The following is a 19,624-nucleotide window of genomic DNA, read 5'->3' on the forward strand; positions in this document are numbered from 1 at the left end:
GGTGCCATCCTAGCCTAAGGGGTCAAGAACATATCCTGGGCCTCCCTGCTGTTGCCTCGTGGATGTGGCCTTACTGTGGATTTAGCCTGTCCTTGGGCAGTGGCCAGGACTGGGGGCAAGGCCATGTAGCTGGCCTGGGGCTCACTGAATCTCTCCCCTACCCAAGAGATGCCAGCTCAGGAGACTGGGACACTGAAAATTGCCAGACCCTGGAGACCCAGGCAGCTCACACCCGCTGCCAGTGCCAGCACCTGTCCACCTTTGCTGTGCTGGCCCAGCCGCCCAAGGACCTGGTGAGTGGAACAGAGGTGCCTGGGCTGGACAAGGGAGGAGGCCCTGGGCTTCCAGCAGCCATCAGTGATGGTGTTGGCAGGCACCTGGGTGATCCTGAACGTGCATCTGCAGGTGCACTTGTGGGATTGCACGTGGAAGTCTGTGTCCCTGGGATTGTGCTGACAGCAATGATATTTGCCTGGGGGTATGCAGCAGCGGCCAGTTGTGTGTGTGTGTGTGCACATGTGTGTGTCTGGGTATGTGGAAGAGTGCAGGTGACTGAGCGTAAATATGTGTCCACATGGATACCTGGGTCTGTTCTGTGCATGCATGAGTACAACATCTAGAAGGTGTTGCCCTTCTGCCTGTGGGTATGCCAGTCTGTGGTAGATGAAGGAACGGGGCACCCCGGCAGCTCCCCTCTCCCAGCAACCCATCTGACCATCTACCCATCTGACCATCTGCCCATCTGACCGTCTGCCCATCTTCTCCAGACCCTGGAGCTGGCGGGCTCCCCCTCGGTCCCCCTGGTGATCGGCTGTGCGGTGTCATGCATGGCACTGCTCACCCTGCTCGCCATCTATGCCGCCTTTTGGAGGTAGGTCTGACACCTGGCTCTGGTGGCTGGCGAGGGGGGAGGGGCGCGGGAGGTGGCCAACCACACCAGGTTGGGTAGGGCAGCCAGCGCCTCTGTCTCTGCCTGCTGTGCCCCGGCAGGTTCATAAAATCTGAGCGCTCCATCATCTTGCTGAACTTTTGCCTCTCCATCTTGGCATCCAACATCCTGATCCTCGTGGGCCAGTCCCGGGTGCTGAGCAAGGCAGGTGCAGGCTTCCAGGGCTGCCAGGGTGTGAGCGGGGTGGAGGGTGGAGGGGTGAGGGTGGAGAGCGCAGTGTGTGTGTTTGCTTGTATGTCCATCAGTGGTAGCGTGTGCGTGCCCCATGCTGAGATTAGAGTGTGTATGAAGTAGTGTGTGAGACCGTATGTGAAGACGTTGGAGAGGGGGTGTGTATTCAAGTGAGGAACGTCTGTGAACATCAGCAAATGTGTGTGTGAGCTGAGCGCCGGGTGTGTTTTGGGCAGGTGGCATTGGGCCTCCTCGTGTCTGTGAGCGTGTGGGAGCCTGAGTGAGGCCTCCTTTGCCACCTACCTGTGGATGACCTGTGCAGACTGTTCCCTATGCCCCCCCCGGCCTTCTCTGCACAGCGCCAGGCACGGGGCCTGCCCGGCTGTGATGTGGCAGGTGCTCATGTCTGTCCCCCTCCCTGCCAGCCGCGTCTGTGCGTGGGCGGCCTGCCCACCCGCCTCCCTAGATGCCGAGTGCTGTGTGTGTGTCACCAGGCCCGTGTCGTGCTGTGTGTGGGTGCAGGAAGGCGGGGGAGCCTGGCAGGGCTCTGTGGGGGGCGGGGCTCAGGTGGGCTGCCGTGGCAGCGCCCAGCAGCGGGCGTGGGAAGCCCGGCGCCTCCTGCCCTGGCGGCTGCTCAGGGCCACTCCCTCCCATTCCCTCTCCCTGCAGGGCGTGTGCACCATGACGGCTGCCTTCCTGCACTTCTTCTTTCTCTCCTCCTTTTGCTGGGTGCTTACCGAGGCCTGGCAGTCCTACCTGGCTGTCATTGGGCGGATGCGCACCCGCCTCGTTCGCAAGCGCTTCCTCTGCCTGGGCTGGGGTGAGCAGGGCCAGTGCTGGACTCTGCTGCTGGGCCTTGGTGGGCAGGGGCAGCCAGAGAGGTTCAGCTTTGGCCCTGGCCCAGCTCTCTGGGCACAGGGGTCAGCTGGGCTGGGAGTCTGGGAGAACAAGGGGTCCCTGAAGACCAGCAGCCGTCTCACTCTGGCGCCCCCGCTCCCCCAGGTCTGCCTGCCCTGGTGGTGGCCGTGTCTGTTGGCTTTACCCGAACCAAAGGATACGGTACATCCAGCTAGTACGTGGGCCTCCCGTGGTGGGTGGTAGGGGTTAGTGGATCTGTTAGGGAACTGGACTGGGCGGCCAGCTGAAATCCTGGCCCATGCCTGTTGTGGGTCTTTGGGCAAGTTCCTCCCCATTTCTGAGCCTCAGTTTCCCTGACTGAGGGAATGTGCTGGGACTGGGTAATCCCTAAGGGACTGTTTAGCTCAGGAGTCAGCCTTGTGTCATCCCCATGGGAGCCCTGGGGGATGAGCCTAATGTTCTGGACCTTTGTTGGAGGGGAAACCGAGGCTCAGCAGGAGCCAGTGGATCACTCTCACTGTGTGGGGCTCAGACTGCACTGGCCATGTGGGCATGGCAGCCTGGGAGGACTGAGGAGTGGTGTTTGAGGGTGGGGAGGGAGGCTGCCGGGTGTCTGACACCCTTCTTCTCCCCCACCCCAGCTGCTGGCTCTCCCTGGAGGGCGGCCTGCTCTACGCCTTTGTGGGCCCTGCAGCCGTCATTGTCCTGGTACGTGCCCGTTCAGCATCCTGGAAGGGGCGTGGCCCCAGAGGGTCATCCTGTTTCTCCCTCTACCTCCTCCCTGCACTCCAGCTCCCATGTGGGAATTTCCCTGCCAGGAGGGCACCTGGTGATCCTGTCTCCCCCACTCCACTCCACTGGGCCCCCAGGTGAACATGCTCATCGGAATCATCGTCTTCAACAAGCTCATGGCACGTGATGGCATCTCCGACAAATCCAAGAAGCAGAGGGCCGGGTAAGGGGAGGGCCTCTGAGACTTGGCCTTTCTGGAAATGGTGCAGGGAGGGAGGGACATGGGTGCTCTTGGAGACTCAGGGCTCGATGATGCGACCGGGGCTCCCCAACCTTGGTTGCATCAAGGTTGCAGGCAAGGTGGGCACCCGGAGTGCTCAGCCGCAGCCCCTCACCCACCCTAACCCAGCTCTCTCTCTCTCGTCTGCCCTCCCCTCCCACCCCACTCGGGGCTCACTCTGCCCCATCTCCCGGCTTCCCATGTGTTTCCCCTCCTTCTCCCATGTCTGTGCCGCCCCCGAGGTCGGAGCGGTGCCCCTGGGCCAGCCTGCTCCTCCCCTGCTCAGCGTGTGGAGCGGTCCCCAGCCCCCTGCTCAGCTCAGCCTCGGCCAGGAACGCCATGTTAGTCGTGCCCCCTGGGGGGCGGTGGGGGTGGGTGGGGCAAAGGAATTGGGGGGGCAGTGCCCATGGTGGGGGGAGGAGGAGGGATATCAGCCCAGTGCCCTGGAAAGCTTACCCTTTCCTGCCAGCCGCCACACACTCTCAAGGGCTCGGCAAGAGGTGGCCAAGGCGATGAGGAGTGGATGTCTGTGCTTCCCACAGGTGCCCGGTTCCTTCGCCCACCCTTGGATCCCGCCCCTGCCCTCACTCCCAGCTAATGTTCTATCCTGCACAGCCCCACACCCCCAACCTACAGAGACTCAGACAATCTTAAGCCTTAGAATTTTTGAGCTATAGAACCTTAGAATTAGAATGATAGACTCTTAGAATAAGACAATCAGAAGCTAAGAATGTTAGAATGAGTGAATCATTGAGTCTTATCATCTGTCATAGAATCTGAGACTTAGCATTTCAGAGGCATTGAATCTCACCCTCAATTGGAGACAGAGAATCATGGAGGTAGAGAATTAATTCACTGAGACCCCCGCCCTAGCATCTGAGAATCTTAAAATCCCAGTTATGCGAGGGTGAAACGAATCCACAAAGACCGTAGGCCCAGCCTCCCACCCAGGGCCTGAAATCCATCCAAGCCTCCCTGCTTAGTGAGGTCCAGCTTTATCTTGCACACCTGCAGGGTCAGGGAGCTCAGAGCCTCTGGAGGCGGCTGGCACCGTCACTGCGAAGCTCCCTCTGTCTTGGGCTGCCGTCTGCCTCCCTCACCCTGTCTGCACTAGCTGTTTCAATGCTTGGGCTTTGGAGTCGGTCAAGCTGTGTTTGTATCCCAACTGTGCTTCTCCCTGCCCAGCTGGGCACACTCCAGTTTCCTCATCTATAAATTGGGATAATAATCCCATGCCTGTTAATTGGAGTTATTTTGATCACGATTTGAAGTAATATATGTAAAGTGTTCAGTGTAGGGCCTGGTAGAGAATTGGTGGTTAATCAGTGTAGCTCTTATTACTGTGATTAGACCCTCTCTTGGTCTTGGCTCCACCTCCAGGGGCTTCAGAGCCCATTGTGCCTGCCCCCTGCCAGGCTGAACAGCCCTGAACTGCTCTTCCTAGGGCAGGTCTTGGCCCCCTGCCCATCTCTCTGCCTTGGCCTCCCCCGGCTGTCTCTGTGGAATGGTGCCACCCTCTGCCTTGCCCAGAGCTGTGCCTGACTCTCCCACTGGGGGTGTTTGCAAAGGAGAGTGGGCTGAGTGTGGCACCTGGCCCGGGAGGGTATGGTGGCCTCGCTGTCCCTCGTGTGCTGTAGCAGGTTAGGGAGGGGTGGGAATGGCTCGGATGCCAGGCCCCATCTGCTTTTTTTCTGCCCTCCCCTGGCAGGGAGGCCCCAACCCCAGCTTTCAGCCCCAGCTCTGATCCTTCTGCCCAAGGCTCTGAGCAGTCCCTGGGAGCCTGGCACCTTCTCTGTGTGTGTGGGGAGTTCTGCTTCACTGGTCCTGGCCCCCGGTCTTCTCCCTGAGGATTCATGCTCTGGATGTCCCCGGCGTGCTCTGCCTCTTTAATCTTTCTGTCTGGGTGTCTCTGTGGCATGCGTTCTCTCACTGGTTATTGTCTTTTTGTCCCTCTTCCAGTCCCCCTCCCTAGCCTACCCATTTAGGCTCTGGGGATGCCATCCAGGCCCTATGCATTTTAAAAAAGCTTCTCAGGTGATTCTGTGCAAGTTGGGGCTGAAACAGCATCTGCTTCTGTCTACCTCCTCTTCTTTCTCCCCGTCCCTTTCCACTGTCTGTGGCTCGGTCCCACTGTGTCTGTGTGTCCCTCCCCACCTTCCTGGTCCCTGCTCTGACCCTGTAGTTCGCTGCTTTCGGTCTCTGTTCTGTTTCTCTGGCTCCGGCTCCTCAGCCCCTCTCTGCTTGGGGACATTACTGAGGCCCTGGGGTTTGGGGCCCTCCCAGTCTTGGGCAGCTGAAGGGCTCCAGCTGAGTGGAGGCCTAGGCTCAAGCCATCCTGTCCCCTGGAGTATCACTCTGATGGGCTCTGCCACTGTCCCCTCAGGGCCTCACTTTGGAGCTCCTGCGTGGTGCTGCCCCTGCTGGCGCTCACCTGGATGTCTGCCGTCCTGGCTATGACAGACCGTCGTTCCGTCCTCTTCCAGGCCCTCTTTGCTGTCTTCAACTCTGCGCAGGGCTTTGTCATCACTGCTGTGCACTGCTTCCTGCGCCGAGAGGTGGGGCTGGGCCTCTCCCACCCCTGTGTACCCACCACACCTGCCAGGCCCCTGGCTTCTTCCCCACTGTGCAGACCGGGAGGGCCAAGGCCCTGACCAGGGTGTTCCAGGCCCCATCTGGGCAGCCCTTAGTGTGGAAGCTGATAGCCCGGGATACCCACAACTGTCCCCTATGCTTATCCTTGGCATCCTGGTTCTCCTCCTCCCCTGGCACCCCACCCAGGTGTCATCACCTTCCCCAAGGCTGGATGTGTTGCCTGCCTTCCACACTTGCCTGGGCATCTGGGGTGGGAAGCACAGCCAGCTGTGGTCGGGGGCCCTGCAGTGGCCTCAGGCCCAGCAGGCGCCCTCTGTCCCCAGGTCCAGGATGTGGTGAAGTGCCAGATGGGGGTGTGCCGGGCTGATGAGAGCGAAGACTCCCCTGACTCATGTAAGAACGGGCAGCTGCAGATCCTGGTGAGTTAGGGGCCTGGGCAGGGCCTGGGCAGATTCTGGGCACCCCACACCCCAGTCTTCCTGCCCTAGACCATTTACCTTCCCCATCCATGGCAGGGTTGGGATAGGGATTGGGTTTGATTCAGGCTCAGCCACTAATGCATGGGTGGCATTGGGAAATCCTTCCCCCATTCAGTTTTCCCAGCCATCAGGTAGGGCTGGGGTAGACCATGCCTGGGCTCTGCTGGGCTGTGGACTGGGCCATGGGCAACCCTCAGGCAGGCAGACTGGGCACAGCTGGCTGGGGAGAGCCTGAGCCTCCTCCCACCCTGTTACATTAATCCTCCCTCTGCCCACCTGCCCCTCCCTTTCCGCCTATAGTCAGACTTTGAAAAGGATGTGGATCTGGCTTGTCAAACAGGTGAGTGTGCCATGACAGAGCTGAGAATGGCCCTGGGGTTGGAGAAGGGGAGGCCCCGATCCCCATCATGGGAGGCCCTGATGGAGTTCTGGCCGCTGGAGTCCAGCTTTGAAGTTAGACAGCCCTGAGTTGGATGCAAGGCTGCGAATGTCCCTTTCTGTATGACCCTGGGCAAACAACCTGCCTCTCTAAGCCTCAGTGAACACACCTGTAAAGGAGAGAAGACTGTCCTCCCAGGGCAGGGTGGAGGCTCAGGGGCATGCCTGAATCACGGAACATCGAGTCCTTAGCAGGACCCCGGTACAGAGTGTTAGGTTATTATATGATTTCCAGATTCTTACCAGAATCTCTTTCCATTTCTGTCTCCTGGGGAACTGCTGCACAGGGAGGTGGGAAGACAAAGCCCTTTGACAGCCCTGGGGCTCTGGGGTCAAAGTCGGGACCTGCACCAGGTCATTGGGAGCTGGGCCTTGCCTTTGTTTCTTGCCCTGTCTCACTGTGGGGACTTTGGGGCCATTGTCTTCTTCACCCCTCTTGTATGTGAGAGATTACCAACCACCCAGCCATCTCTCCAGAACCCAGTTTCCTTTCCTGTCCAAGCGCAGAGACTTGGTACCTCCCCAGCCTAGGCAAGGACATCTGGAGGTTCCTTCTCCTCAGGACTCACCCCCTCCCTCCCACTCCTGCCCCCAGTTCTGTTCAAGGAGGTCAACACTTGCAACCCGTCCACCATCACGGGCACACTGTCCCGCCTGTCCCTGGATGAGGATGAGGAGCCCAAGTCCTGCCTCGTGGGCCCTGAGGGCAGCCTCAGCTTCTCACCACTGCCTGGGAATATCCTGGTGCCCATGGCAGCCTCACCAGGGCTGGGGGAGCCGCCGCCCCCGCAGGAGGCCAACCCTGTGTACATGTGTGGGGAGGGCGGCCTGCGGCAGCTGGACCTCACATGGCTGCGGCCCACTGAGCCGGGCTCTGAGGGCGACTACATGGTGCTGCCTCGGCGGACTTTGAGCCTGCAGCCTGGCGGTGGGGGTGGAGGCGGTGAGGATGCCCCCAGGGCTCGGCCGGAGGGGACCCCCCGGCGGGCTGCCAAGACAGTGGCCCACACTGAAGGCTACCCCAGCTTCCTGTCCGTGGACCACTCGGGCCTGGGGCTGGGCCCTGCCTATGGGTCTCTCCAGAATCCCTATGGAATGACCTTCCAACCGCCACCACCGACACCCAGCGCCCGCCAAGTGCCCGAGCCAGGGGAGCGCAGCCGGACCATGCCTCGCACCGTGCCTGGCTCTACCATGAAGATGGGCTCCCTGGAGGTGAGGGGCTGTAGGGAATGGGGTGTGTGTCTGAGACTCTGTGTCAGAGACTGTGTGTCAATCACAGGCTGCAGCCAGGAAGGGACAGCCTCAACCTCCCCAGAGCAGCCTTTTGTAAAAGTCACTGGGGGTGGGTACACTGAGCATTTCTCCCTCTGTTTCTGCTCATGGCAGCTCTGTGGGATCTGTGAATCCCTCAGACACGCTGGGACTCCATGCACTGGAAGGCGCTTCTCGACTCGTTCGTACTTGCTTTAGGGCCTACTTTGGGGTGACTGGTTGGGATGAGTCCTCATTTCAGGAGACTGTGGCTCAGGCAGTGTGCTATGCTGTTGGGGAAGCCACATCATAGGGTGTGAGCCTCAGCTTCTGCGTCACGCAGGTCTGAGTTCCAGCCTGGACTCTGTGATTGGCAGTGAGATCAGTGAGCCTTAGTTTTCTTGTGTGCAAAGTGGGGATAATGTAGCAGTCTCTTCATAGAGTAGTTTTGAGGATTGAGTGATGCAAAGCATTTATCTTCGTGTGGAGCAAGTAGAAAGTGCTAGATAATTGGGGATTGCTGCTGTTAGCGTCCCTGAAATCAGCTGCAGGCGCCGCCCACAGGCCTGTGATAACTGACCATCTCTTCCTGGGAAAAGCAAACCCCTCTGGGTCCCTGCCTGTGTGTGTTCTGTGAATGCTCCACCTTCCCGCTGGCCTCCTCAGGTCTGCTCCCTGCAGAGGATCCCTGGGAACAGACAGACAGTAGTGGCCTGCTGTGGAACTCTAGAACATTCTACAACTTTATTGGAGTCATGAAGTGGGTGTGGTTAAGGAAAGAGGCCAGAGCCATGGCTTAGCCACAACTGACTGTTCCTGCTCGGCCTCAGAAACCCACTCCCCATCCTCCACACAATGAAAATTAAGTTAGTAGCTAGGGGGCTCGCAAGTTTAGTTTTTCTCCCCAAATGTTTCTGGAACATTTGGTGCCTGCTCCTGCCACAGATGGCAAAAACAGGAAGGCGTAACAAAGACAAAACGCAACACCAGCGTCAGAGAAGGGCGCGCTTGGCGTCATGGCGGGTTTTGTTCTGTGGACACCTGCCTGCTGGCCGCTGATGAGGGCGGACGTCAGGCTCCTTGTGTGGGAGGCAGCAGTAAATGCAGCAGCACTTTGAGGGGTCAAGGATGACATCCAGAATTCTGGCGTGGGCAACTGTGATGTGCGGAGGAGCAGGTTTGGGCAGGGAATTACAAGTGTATTCCATTGGTGTGAGCTGCACGTGCAGTGCATGTGGGGCGTCAGACAGGGAGAGGTGCCCTGTTGCCCCCAGAAAGAGAGATGTGGCCAGGATGAGGAGGATACACAGGATGATGTGTGGTAAAGGCAAGATAAGGTGCCAGGGCAGAGCGTGAGTACCTAGTATTAGAGAAGCCAGGGTGGGCAGCGGGGAGAAAGCAGGTAGGGAGAGGAGAGGAAGACCAGGAGAGTGGGTGCCATGGGCCCATGGTGGTCAGCATGCCCACAGGCCTGGGAGATCCGGATGGTGGTTCTAATACCACCTTCGAAGGCCTGGGAGCGATTCCCTTCACCTCCCTGGGTCTCAGTTTCCCCATCTGTAACCTGGGAAAGTTGGTCTTGGCTTCATGGGTCTTCCTGTACCAACATCTTAAGACTCTCAGGCCTCTTTCTTGAGTAGCACTGGGTGCGGTACAGCTTACTGGGGCCTTGAAAGTGGTCTGGGGCCAGGAGAGCCAGGAGAGGCGTGAGGGAGCAGAGAGGCCAGGGAGGCAGTGCCTGGTTTGGCAGGAAAAGGGGCAGTGTGAGGTCAAAGGAAGGTTTCTGAAAGCCTGAATCCCTGTGTTTGCAGGACAAGTGGAAGATTCCAAGGGGAGGGGTAGCTATGGCTGGCAGAGAGAATGGGGCAAGATGGGAAGATGCAGGGTGGGCTCTAGGGCACAGAGAATGAGCATCGGCTCTGATTCCATGTGGGCATCGCATCCTGCCATGTTGGAAGTTCACACCATGCCATTTGACCCGTGTATGTATGTCTGTGTATGTTTAGTGAGGCCTAAAAAGCTGCCCCATGAGGGTCCCCAACTTCTGGGCCTGGGCTGGGGGAGTTGCAGCAGGCAGACCCCTGGGGTGCCAGGCTTCCTGTCTCTAAAGCACTTGCATGTGGTAAAAAGCTTTCTTCTCCTCCACTGCCTCCTTGTTGCTCCTTCCCAGCGAAAGAAATTACGGTATTCAGACCTGGACTTTGAGGTAAGGGCTGTGTGTGTGCTGGGCGGTGGGACATCTGGCTGCGGTGTCTGTCCCTGGAGGGCCCACTCCTAAAAGTAGTCCAAGCTCTGTTGCAGAGCCTGACCCCAGGAGCCCAAGCCTGTGGGTTCTGTGGGATCTTCCCATGATTCCCTCCCTGCCCAAGCCCATAGCACCGATGTGAAAAGAGAACCAGGGCTTTTCCCAGAGGGGCTGGCAGCAGGGAGGGATGTGGGGGGTCCGGGATGCTGAGTGCCCTGGGTAGGGGGGATCATGGTTCTGCCTCAGGGAGCAACCCTCTGATGCCCTGTGGCCCCTAGAAGGTGATGCACACCCGGAAACGGCATTCAGAACTCTACCACGAGCTCAACCAGAAGTTCCACACTTTTGACCGCTACCGCAGCCAGTCCACGGCCAAGGTGAGGGCTCCTCCCATGGCTGCCCCTGCCCCGAAGCTCAGGGCCTGACCTGGTGCAGCAGCCCCTGGGGTTGGAGCCTGACCGGTGGCCCCCGTTGCAGAGGGAGAAGCGGTGGAGTGTGTCCTCGGGTGGGGCGGCCGAGCGGAGCGTGTGCACCGTGAGTCCCCCCGGGCTGGGTGTGGTGAGGTGGGCCTGAGGGACCCATGCCCTCCCTGCCCTCCTGCCCCTCCCAGGCAACCCCAGCTTGTCTCACCAAGGGCCTCCCCCATGGCATGGGCAACAGTCTGGGGCCGTCTGGGGGTGGGGAAGGTGCCGCAGATGGCGAACAGGGGTGGAGGTCCTCCAGGATTGGGAGGGAGAGCGGTCAGCAGGAGACATGTCCCGGGGGCCACTGAGAACAGGCAGGGGTCAGGAGCCCCACCCTGGAACCAGGCAGGTCTGTATTTGAACTCTGCTTTGACACCTGATTGCTCCATAATTTTGGGCATTACCAGCCCTCTCTGGGCCTCCTCAGTTTGTTCTTCTGTACAATGGGTGAGGATACTGGACCATCCTCACGGCTCCTCCCGCTCCCTCCACAGGATAAGCCCAGCCCCGGGGAGCGCCCCAGCTTGTCCCAACATCGGCGCCATCAGAGCTGGAGCACCTTCAAATCTATGACACTGGGCTCGCTGCCCCCCAAGCCCCGAGAACGGCTGACTCTGCACCGGACAGCAGCCTGGGAGCCCACAGAACCACCGGATGGTGACTTCCAGACAGAGGTGTGAGTGCCACGCTGGACTGCCCACTGCATATAAATATATATATCTCTCTATTTTCACACTCCACTTTGGAACTACCCAGGAGCCAGCGCCCTCTCCCCTCTCCCGAGGGCTGGGCAGGGAGGCGCCGTGGACTCAGCCAGGCTTGGGGAGCCAGACATGGCTTGGCCTAGGGGCCCAGGGCCCTTCCTTGTTTCTCAGAGGCCCCTCAGTCACTGGAACCCCATCTTCAGCCCAGCCTGTCCGTCCCTGTCCCGGGCTGGGGAGGGGGGAGGGAAACTTTGTTGGGAATAAACTTCACTCTGTGGATTTTGCTGCTGAGCTGTTTGCTTCCCTCAGGTAAAGGCCTAGCTCTGGGACTGTGACTTTGTTCCTGTCTCCTGGGTTGAACTCACTTGATCTCATCAGATTATGTGATGGGGTTGGGCCAGCCCTGCCTGGGAGGGGGCGGCCTAGGCTCTGACCCCATCTTTGTCCCTGACTCTCTGGGTGACTCATCCTTTCCCCGATCTGGGTTGGGGAAAGCAGATTGGGAGTGTGGGAGGGGACCTCTTATGGCTGGCCTTCCCTGGTGGCTGTGATGGTCATGGCTGCCATTCACTGGGGCTCAGAGGGCAGACTGCCTGGGCTAGAGCCAAGACAGAGCTTAGTGACCTCGGTTCCACATCTGTGAAGTGGGGATGGTAACAATGCCCACCTCACAGGGTTGTTACGGGGATGAAACGAATTCCTATGTATAACGTGCTCAGCAAATACCTGGGACAGGATAAGCTCTTGAAGGATTAGCTGTTACCACATGGCACCAGTCTCATGCAGTGCTCTAAGCTAGGAGCTTCACACACGTCCCCTGGCCCCTCACAACAACCCTGTTGTTGGCCCATTTTGTGGATAGGAAAATGAGGCCAGAGATGGGAAGTGACCTGCTCAAGGCGACAGTCAGGCAGAGCTGGGACTTCAAACCTATGCTTGGTGGAGGTGGGGCTTCAGCTCAGCTTCCTGGAACTTGACCATGGCTGCAAGGGGGGCCTCAGGCACTGGGTTGTGGTGGAGCTGCAGGTGTTGGGCCAGGCCAGGGCTAGGGTGGGGTGGGGTGCGGGAGCCAGGCTGGCTTGGTGCCGGGGGCAGGAGGCTTGTGCTGAGTTGCATTCGTTACATGCCTGAGTGAGCAGATCCTTGCTCAGTTCTCAGGCCCCCGGAAAGAGGGGGCACAGGATGACATGTGGGAACATCTTCTCGAGTCAGGCAGCAGCTGGAGCGGAGGCACAGTTAACAGAGTCAAAGGTCCTTGCTCGCCTGGTCATTTAGCAACATGGGCGCCTCTGGGCCCCTTCCCACGGACTCAGAGACACAGACAGGTTCCTGGAGAGCTGAGGGAGGGCTAGGTGCTGCGGCAGCCTGGGTGGGAGTGACAGAAGTGACTGGCTGCTGGGGTAGGGGGTATCACAGATACTGGCCTGCCCAGAGCGGGTGGAGGCCTCTTCAGAGTTTTGCAGGCCTTGATGGCACAGGCTTGCTCTCGGTCTCATTCCAATCCTGCCTGCTGTGAGACCTGGTCAGAGGAGCCATGCAGGCAGAGTCCACTCAGGACTGTGCTCCTAGACCCTCGGAGCTCCTGCGAGTCACTCCTCTGCCTCCCTCCCTTCGGGCAGCCCCAGCACTTAAGTGTACACAGAGCTCACTCAAGCACTACCTCATTTGATTCTTCAAGGTAGGTATTGTGACTGCCCCATTTTAGAGATGAGTAAATCGAGGCTCAGAGAGGGGACATGACTTTCCCAAGCTCCCACAGCTTGTGACTGGGACTTGTGGCTGGGAGTGGCAGAATCTGATACCAGCCAGCTTAGGCACCTGGGAGCTTTGTTCACGCAGGAGCATGCTGTGGCAAGGACAGCAGTGGGCAAGTGCAGCCGGCCTTGGTGATAGGACCTGGGATCAGGAGTGCCACCGCATGTTTCATCCTTTCCTGGCATTCTCTGGAATGTGTGTCAGCTTCATTCCTTAAAGCCTCTTCCCCCAGGGCCCGCCAGGCTTCCTCCTCTCAGCTTCATCACTCAGCATTGCCCCTAGAGGGGAAGGAACTTTCTCTCTTGAATCCCAATTAGAAAACCCTCAAGGAAGGAAGAGCTCTGGCTGGCCCCAGGCAGGAGGCTGGGGCACTGTGATTGGCGGTCCCATCAGGAACCTTGGGGGAGAGGGAGAGGGGGGAGAAAGGGGGGGCCTGTTTGTAGAAGGGGGTTTACACAAACAACCCATCCCGGACCGTGTACCAGCAGACCCTGCTCCACATCCTGGGCCATTCCTTCCTCTGACCATCACCTAAAGGCCCTCTTAGTGCCTCGTCCTGTGCTCTCACCTCCCTCCTTCGTGGTCTTGGGCTCCGCTGGTCACCACCTCTGGGGCCCTCTGGGGCTGAGGTGCAATGTGCACGTCCCTGCCCTCCTGTCCATTCTTGCTTTGCATCTGGTTGAAGAGGAAGGTTAGTATTTACCTTGTTGATTCTGCTCAAACACAAACCACAGCTGCCAGCAGAGGCCTCTGCTGGTTTTGGGACCAGCCACTTAGCATTCCTGGGTTGGGGGCTTTGTCCCTTCCTAGCCCTCAGTCCCTGCTCCCCCAGGCACTGACTTGCTGTGTGACCTTGGATAGGCCACTGGATCCTGTCTGACTTGGGTTTCCCTATCTGCAAAATGAGTTGGTCCGATATCCCTTCCATTTGAGCTAATATCTAACAACCTGTCATTTCTTTTCTGGACTCAAATTTCTCACATCATTGCCCTCATTTTCTCTGCCTCCAGTCTCCAGCCCTTCATCCACATGGCCCAAGTGATCTTTCCAAAATGCAGATCTGGCCAGGCCACTGCTCAGACGCCTTCTGTGGATCCTGGAATTAGCCTAGAGTTCAAGGCCCTTGGCAATGTGGCCCTTGCCTCCCTCCTCTGGCCCATCTCTCTGACCTCCATGCCTATGCTTGTACCATTCCTTCTGCCTGAAACTCCCTCCTTCTCACAGAGGGAAAACTCTCCTTCAGCCTTCCAGACCCAGCCCAAGTAGCCCGCTGTGTGATGCTGTCCGTGAACTGCCTGGCCCAGCAATCAGCACTCTCTAGGCCCCCACAGGCCTTGGCAGCACTGTCACTGCTGCAGTGATCACACAGAACTGCTGTCGTCTGTGTTGACCTTACTGCGGTTTATGCACTCAGAGGCCCACATGAAGCAGGCATCAGTGGATCTTTAGTGGGTGAAGGGTGGAATACACAAATCTTCCTGAGCATTGATTTCCTCATCTGCAAAATTGGGATAATGACAATCCCTACCCAGTCTTCCTCACTGGATATCCGGAGCATGACTTAAGATGATTCATGGGAAGCATTTTGTAGGTGTTAATCTACTCCTCCCACAGTTATTCCTTCCTCAACCCCAAGTGGGAAGCCAGCCCTGGATGCTGTCCAGGGTGCTGAAAGGGACATGTCTTCTCCCAAAGGATGAGGAGACAAGACTGAGAGGCCCACACAAGCTCAGCTGCAGCCTTTCCTTGCTTTCCTGACTGGCAGGGTCAAGGGTGAGCAGACCATCCCTACCTTCATGAGAAAAGACCCTGCGAGATGTCCAATAAAAATACAATGTAAACGACATATGTAATTTAGAATTTTCTAGTAACCATTTAAAAGTTTAAAAAGGTGAAATTCATTTTAATATATTTCATTCTATATATTTAAAATATATATTTAAAATATATTCATTCTATATATTTAAAAAGATCATTTCAACATATAATCAATATAAAAAATGACTGAGATATATTTAACATTCTTTTTTATACGAAGTCTTGGAAATCTCGTGTGTTTTATACATGCAGTGCACCTCAAGTCAGTCTCACCACCTTCTGACTGCTTAGTACTCCCATGAGGCTACCATGTTGGACAGCACAGCTCTAGGCAGAACAAAGGCAGTGACCTTGAGCAAGTGAACTCAGTGCCCTCTGTGAAAAGGAGGTACTTCCCCACAGCCTGCCTTATGGGGCCATGGAGAGGGCTTGAGGAGGCGAAGGAGGGAAAGTTGCCAGCACAGTGCCCGCACAAGGGAGGTCCAAAGCCAGCGTTCCTGGACTCCACATATCCTGGGGATACCGGTGGGCAGGGAGGAGGTGTTGGGGAAGTAGGGGAAGGTCCTGAGGAGACCTGTGGACTGGTATCAGGCCTCCCTCAGCAGCTCTGGGGGAAGGGTGCACCCTCACCCTCACCCTCACCCTTACCCTTACCCCTGCAGCCACAGACTCTGGGAGAGGGGAAGCAAGTTGAGGCTAGACTAGAACAGACACATTAAAACTCAATTGGGCTTAAATCACTTCCATTAGGTGCCAGTTTAAAGGAAATTAGGTGGCCTGAGGGAGGACCTTGGTGCGGGATGCTGCTGACTTCTGCTTCTCAGGACTCATTTCCCTTCAGGCTTCCTCATGCCCACCCTGGAACCTCATGGGGTCACCCAGTTGGGGCTTTTCTAATCCAGTCCCCAGCACCCACCATATTCCTCCCTCCACTCCTCCAAGGCCACCTACTCCAGGAAGACTTCCACACTCTCAGGCCCTGAAAATACATGCTAAGTGTCCAAGGCAGAGGAGACTCCATTGGGGGTTTTGGCCCTTAAGGAGAGTGGGAAGCTATGGAAGAGTGTTGAGCAGGGGACTGGCATGATCAGATTTCTATATCAACACAATTTCTCTTGAGTAGATGGAAAATGGATTCGTGGGGGCAGGGACACTGAAGAGTGAGGGTGGATAGAGAGAGACCAGCAAGGAGATGACCTGCATTAAGGAGACTTTAGAGGGTGTTGTGGAGGAGGAATGGAATTTCTATATATGTAGTGGGTAGAATTGTCAGCACTCAGCACCTGGTGTGGATTGGGTATCAGAGGATGACACCTGGGCTTCTGTCTTAACACACCTGGATGGATAACCGGGTCATTGGCATAGGGGTACAGGAAGAGGACCAGCTTTGGGGGAGACAGTCATGAATTTGTCCTTGGGCATTGTCTTAGTCTATTTTGTGCTGCTATAACAATACCTGAGACTGGGTCACTTATAAAGAACAGAGATTTATTTCTTGCAGTTCTGGAGGCTGGGAAGTCCAAGGTTGTGGAGCCATCATCTGGCAAGGTCTTTTTTTGCTGCATCATCTTATGGCAGAAGGCGGAAGGGTGAGAGAGAGAGCAAGAGATTGAATTCAAAGACCCGAGCTCTTTTATAATCAGTGTTAATTCATTCATGAGGGCCGTGCCCTCATGACCTAAACACACCCCTCCATTGACCCTGTCTCCCAGCACTGTTGCATTGGGGATTAAGTTTCCAACACATGCTTTTTGGGGGACACATTCAAACCATAGCAGGCATGTTAACTTTGAGATGGTCAAGGGGAGATGTCAAGTAGAAAGTAGGTAGTTGAACACACAGGGCTGGAACTCAGAATGAGGGGCTGGGCTGGAGTCATTACTATGGGAGGAACCAGCATTGAGGTGGGTTGTAGAGTGGGGTGGGAGGTCAATAAATCAAGGGACTAGAGACAGTTCTCAAAGTAGAGCTTTGAAAAGAGGGAGACTCCCTTTGTTCAGGACAGGTGAAAAAAAGAGTAAAGAGGGAGAGAAAGCTCAGGGCCTACTGTAGTCTCTAAAGGTGAGTTAGCTGGAGAGGATGATGGGAGATTTTCATGAATAGAGAGGCTGTCCCTACCTCTTCCCCAAGATCCTACATAATGATCAGAAATAACCAGCCCTACCACCTTGGGAGACCGGGTCCTGAGACCCAGTAATGAGTATCATCACAGAGATTGATTCTGCTCATTTGTTGCACTTCAGGTTAGCCACAGTTCCTGGAGATGGGAATGGGGTGGGGGGACACTCAACAAAGCCTGAACTCCAAGACCTTCTGGAAGGATGGGACTCTGGACTCCATGGGAAAGGTGGAGATGCAGGCACTGTGCTCCAGGCTCCCTGAAGCCCTCACCCCTACTACTCCTGAGCAGGCAGAAGCAAAGTTGAGCCCCTCCTCTCCAGGCCTCAGCTTCCCTATGGACCTGCTCCAGGCTGTTATGTCCCCATCCCTTGTGGTGGCATGACAAAGCCTCAATCATCAATCCAAGTGTCCCTAGAGTCAACCAAGAAAGTCAATATTTAATTTGGGCACCATGTTAATGCCATCGATTGCCAGCTCCCCCCTCCTTCCTCAGGCTCATTTGTCACTTCCCACTCACTGGGGGTGGGGTGGGGTGCAACCTAGTAGAGGCAGAGCTCAGCCTGGACTTGGCCTGGGAGAACTGGCCTGGATGTGGAGGTGCTCCCCTGAACCACCCAGCTTCTAATCCCCCAACAATCACTGAGCTGCTTTGTCTGAGTTTCCTAAGTGCCATCCCTGGGGAGGTCAGTGAAGTGGGGAGGGGAGGTCAACTTTTCTCCCAGGCCCCCACATTGAGTCTAATTCCCTTCTGGGGCCATACATAGAGCAGGTGTGGTTGGGGGTTGACTGAAGGAGGGCTAGCACCTGCGACATATGCCACTGGGAGAGAAGTGAGAGCAAATCTTGAGACCCGGCTTCTGGATCCTTCCTAGGTGCCCGGTTCTGTAAGTGTGATGCTGTGGAAGCCGCATGGGAGCCCTGAGATGAGGTCATCTCTAGGACCCAGAGAGGAGGCTGAGGGAGCATTGAGCTTAGAGGTTTAGAGCTCAGCTGGGTAGCAAAAGAGGGGCTGGGGGAAGGGCAGCCCCCATTCAAATACTTGGCTGGGTCCAACTTCCAGTTTGTTCTTATCAGTTCTGTGGATCCAGATAGGGGCCCCTCAGCATTCTTCCCCAGCCTGGTTCACCCAGGGAGAGAATGCCTCCAGTCTGCTTCGGGGGCCAGGCTTTGGTCCCAACTGCAACTCCATCTCCAACTTGCTGAGTGACCTTGGACAAGTAAAGTAACCTCTCTGAGCCTTAGGTACCTTCTCTGAGAGATCTCTTGGACCTTGGTCACTTTGTACTGTTTTTAGAGGGTCAGGGATGGGCAGGAGCAAGCCTTGATGGTCCAAGGAGGGTATTTCCGAGTTCTCACAACGAGCAGCTCCCAAACCTGCTGACAGTGCTACTGCCTTCTTCCTACCTGTAGGGCTGCTTGCTGTCAATTAGGCCTGGGCCACAACGGCACCCTTGGTTCTCCTCGTTATCCAGAGTGCACAAGCTAAGACCATGTCACTGAGGGGATGGTTGGGCAAGCCCTGCCATCTAGCACTGGGTGACCAATGGGCAGACTGAGTTCAGTTTGGGATGCCAGCAAGACAGTAACATATGCATACACACATAAGCAGAAAGAAATTCTGAGGCCAGGCGCGGTGACTCACGCCTGTAATCCCAGCACGTTGGGAGGCTGAGGTGGGTGGATCACCTGAGGTCAGGAGTTTGAGACCAGCCTGGCCAACATGGTGAAACCCTGTCTCTACTAAAAGTACAAAAATTAGCCGGGTGTGGTGGCAGGTGCCTGTAATCCCAGCTACTTGGAAGACTGAGGCAGGAGAATCGCTTGAACCTGGGAGGCAGAGGTTGTAGTGAGCCGAGATTGTGCTATTGCACTCTAGCCTGGGCAACAAGAGTGAAACTCCATCTCGGAAAAAAAAAAAAAAAAAAAAAAAAAACGGAAAAAAAAGAAGAAGTTCTGCTTTCATGAACTAATCCAGAATTTTGCAATTGAAAATCCAGAAGGAAGTGGTTTTCATTCCAACATGTGCGTAAAGAAGTATGCATCATGGATTAATATTATTTCTATTATGAATGATGTATGGGAGTGCCAGACTCTTCCCAATGGATGGCATGTAAATGTCTTAATCTGGCCCCATTGACCTAGTCTGAGCCACTGAGTCAAGCCTTGAGCCAGGAGAACTTGATTTGGTCATTTATTTATCACTAAACGGTGTCTGATGTCAACCCCATGCTGGGCCTTGGGGTGGGCACCAGCAGTGTAAAGATGAGGAAGGCATAATCTCTAAGGCGGCTCCCAAGATGGGGGAACTGGGGGAAGGGATGGATATTGTTTCCAGGGGCTTCCCATTGCTCTTTGACTAAAACAAAGTCTCTCACTGTGGCCCAGGAGGCTCGGCACACTCTGGTCCCTGCCCATTACCCTGTCCGAATGTCCTGCCACTTGCTGTCACTGACTGAGCAGTTCCATGGCCTCCTCTCTGCTTCTGAAACACATTTCATGGCTTCTCCCTTCCCAGGGCCTTTGTGTTTGCTGTGTCCTCAATTTGAAAGTCTCTTCCCTGGCTGTCTGCTTTGCTGGCTCTCATCTTTTGATAACTCCTCCAATGCCACCTCCTCAGAAACGCCTTCCTTGACTACCCCTTTCCCCCACCAAGTCATGTTTTAAAAATCACATCACCTAATGCTTTCCACAGTATCATTTCTCCTGATCTGAGTTTATATCACTTGTTTCCTATTTATTGTCTGTCTCCCCCACCGGACTGTGA

The 19,624-nt window shown here is 56.2% G+C and overlaps 1 protein-coding gene across 12 annotated transcripts in view; it reads left to right on the forward strand.

The window, feature by feature from the left end:
* ADGRB2 (adhesion G protein-coupled receptor B2) overlaps positions 1-11,445 on the forward strand; it is a 36,980-nt gene extending 25,535 nt beyond the window's left edge. For 4 of the 12 annotated variants that reach the window (XM_007979624.3, XM_073007570.1, XM_073007569.1 and 1 more), the window contains 16 exons: positions 167-293; positions 768-871; positions 991-1,093; positions 1,790-1,940; positions 2,123-2,192; positions 2,620-2,686; positions 2,848-2,933; positions 3,233-3,331; positions 5,374-5,545; positions 5,906-6,001; positions 6,362-6,401; positions 7,095-7,714; positions 9,924-9,959; positions 10,277-10,375; positions 10,476-10,532; positions 10,957-11,445. In XM_007979624.3, coding sequence (XP_007977815.1) covers positions 167-293; positions 768-871; positions 991-1,093; positions 1,790-1,940; positions 2,123-2,192; positions 2,620-2,686; positions 2,848-2,933; positions 3,233-3,331; positions 5,374-5,545; positions 5,906-6,001; positions 6,362-6,401; positions 7,095-7,714; positions 9,924-9,959; positions 10,277-10,375; positions 10,476-10,532; positions 10,957-11,142 — 2,113 coding nt within the window. In that variant the 3' untranslated portion in view covers positions 11,143-11,445. The remainder of the gene's footprint in view (positions 1-166; positions 294-767; positions 872-990; positions 1,094-1,789; positions 1,941-2,122; positions 2,193-2,619; positions 2,687-2,847; positions 2,934-3,232; positions 3,332-5,373; positions 5,546-5,905; positions 6,002-6,361; positions 6,402-7,094; positions 7,715-9,923; positions 9,960-10,276; positions 10,376-10,475; positions 10,533-10,956) is intronic. The other 8 variants (XM_073007564.1, XM_073007571.1, XM_073007567.1 and 5 more) reach the window with 6 other exon arrangements.
* The last annotated feature ends 8,179 nt before the right edge of the window (positions 11,446-19,624 follow it).

The sequence above is a fragment of the Chlorocebus sabaeus genome, chromosome 20 (genome assembly GCF_047675955.1).
Source record: "Chlorocebus sabaeus isolate Y175 chromosome 20, mChlSab1.0.hap1, whole genome shotgun sequence".
Lineage (NCBI taxonomy): Eukaryota > Metazoa > Chordata > Mammalia > Primates > Cercopithecidae > Chlorocebus > Chlorocebus sabaeus.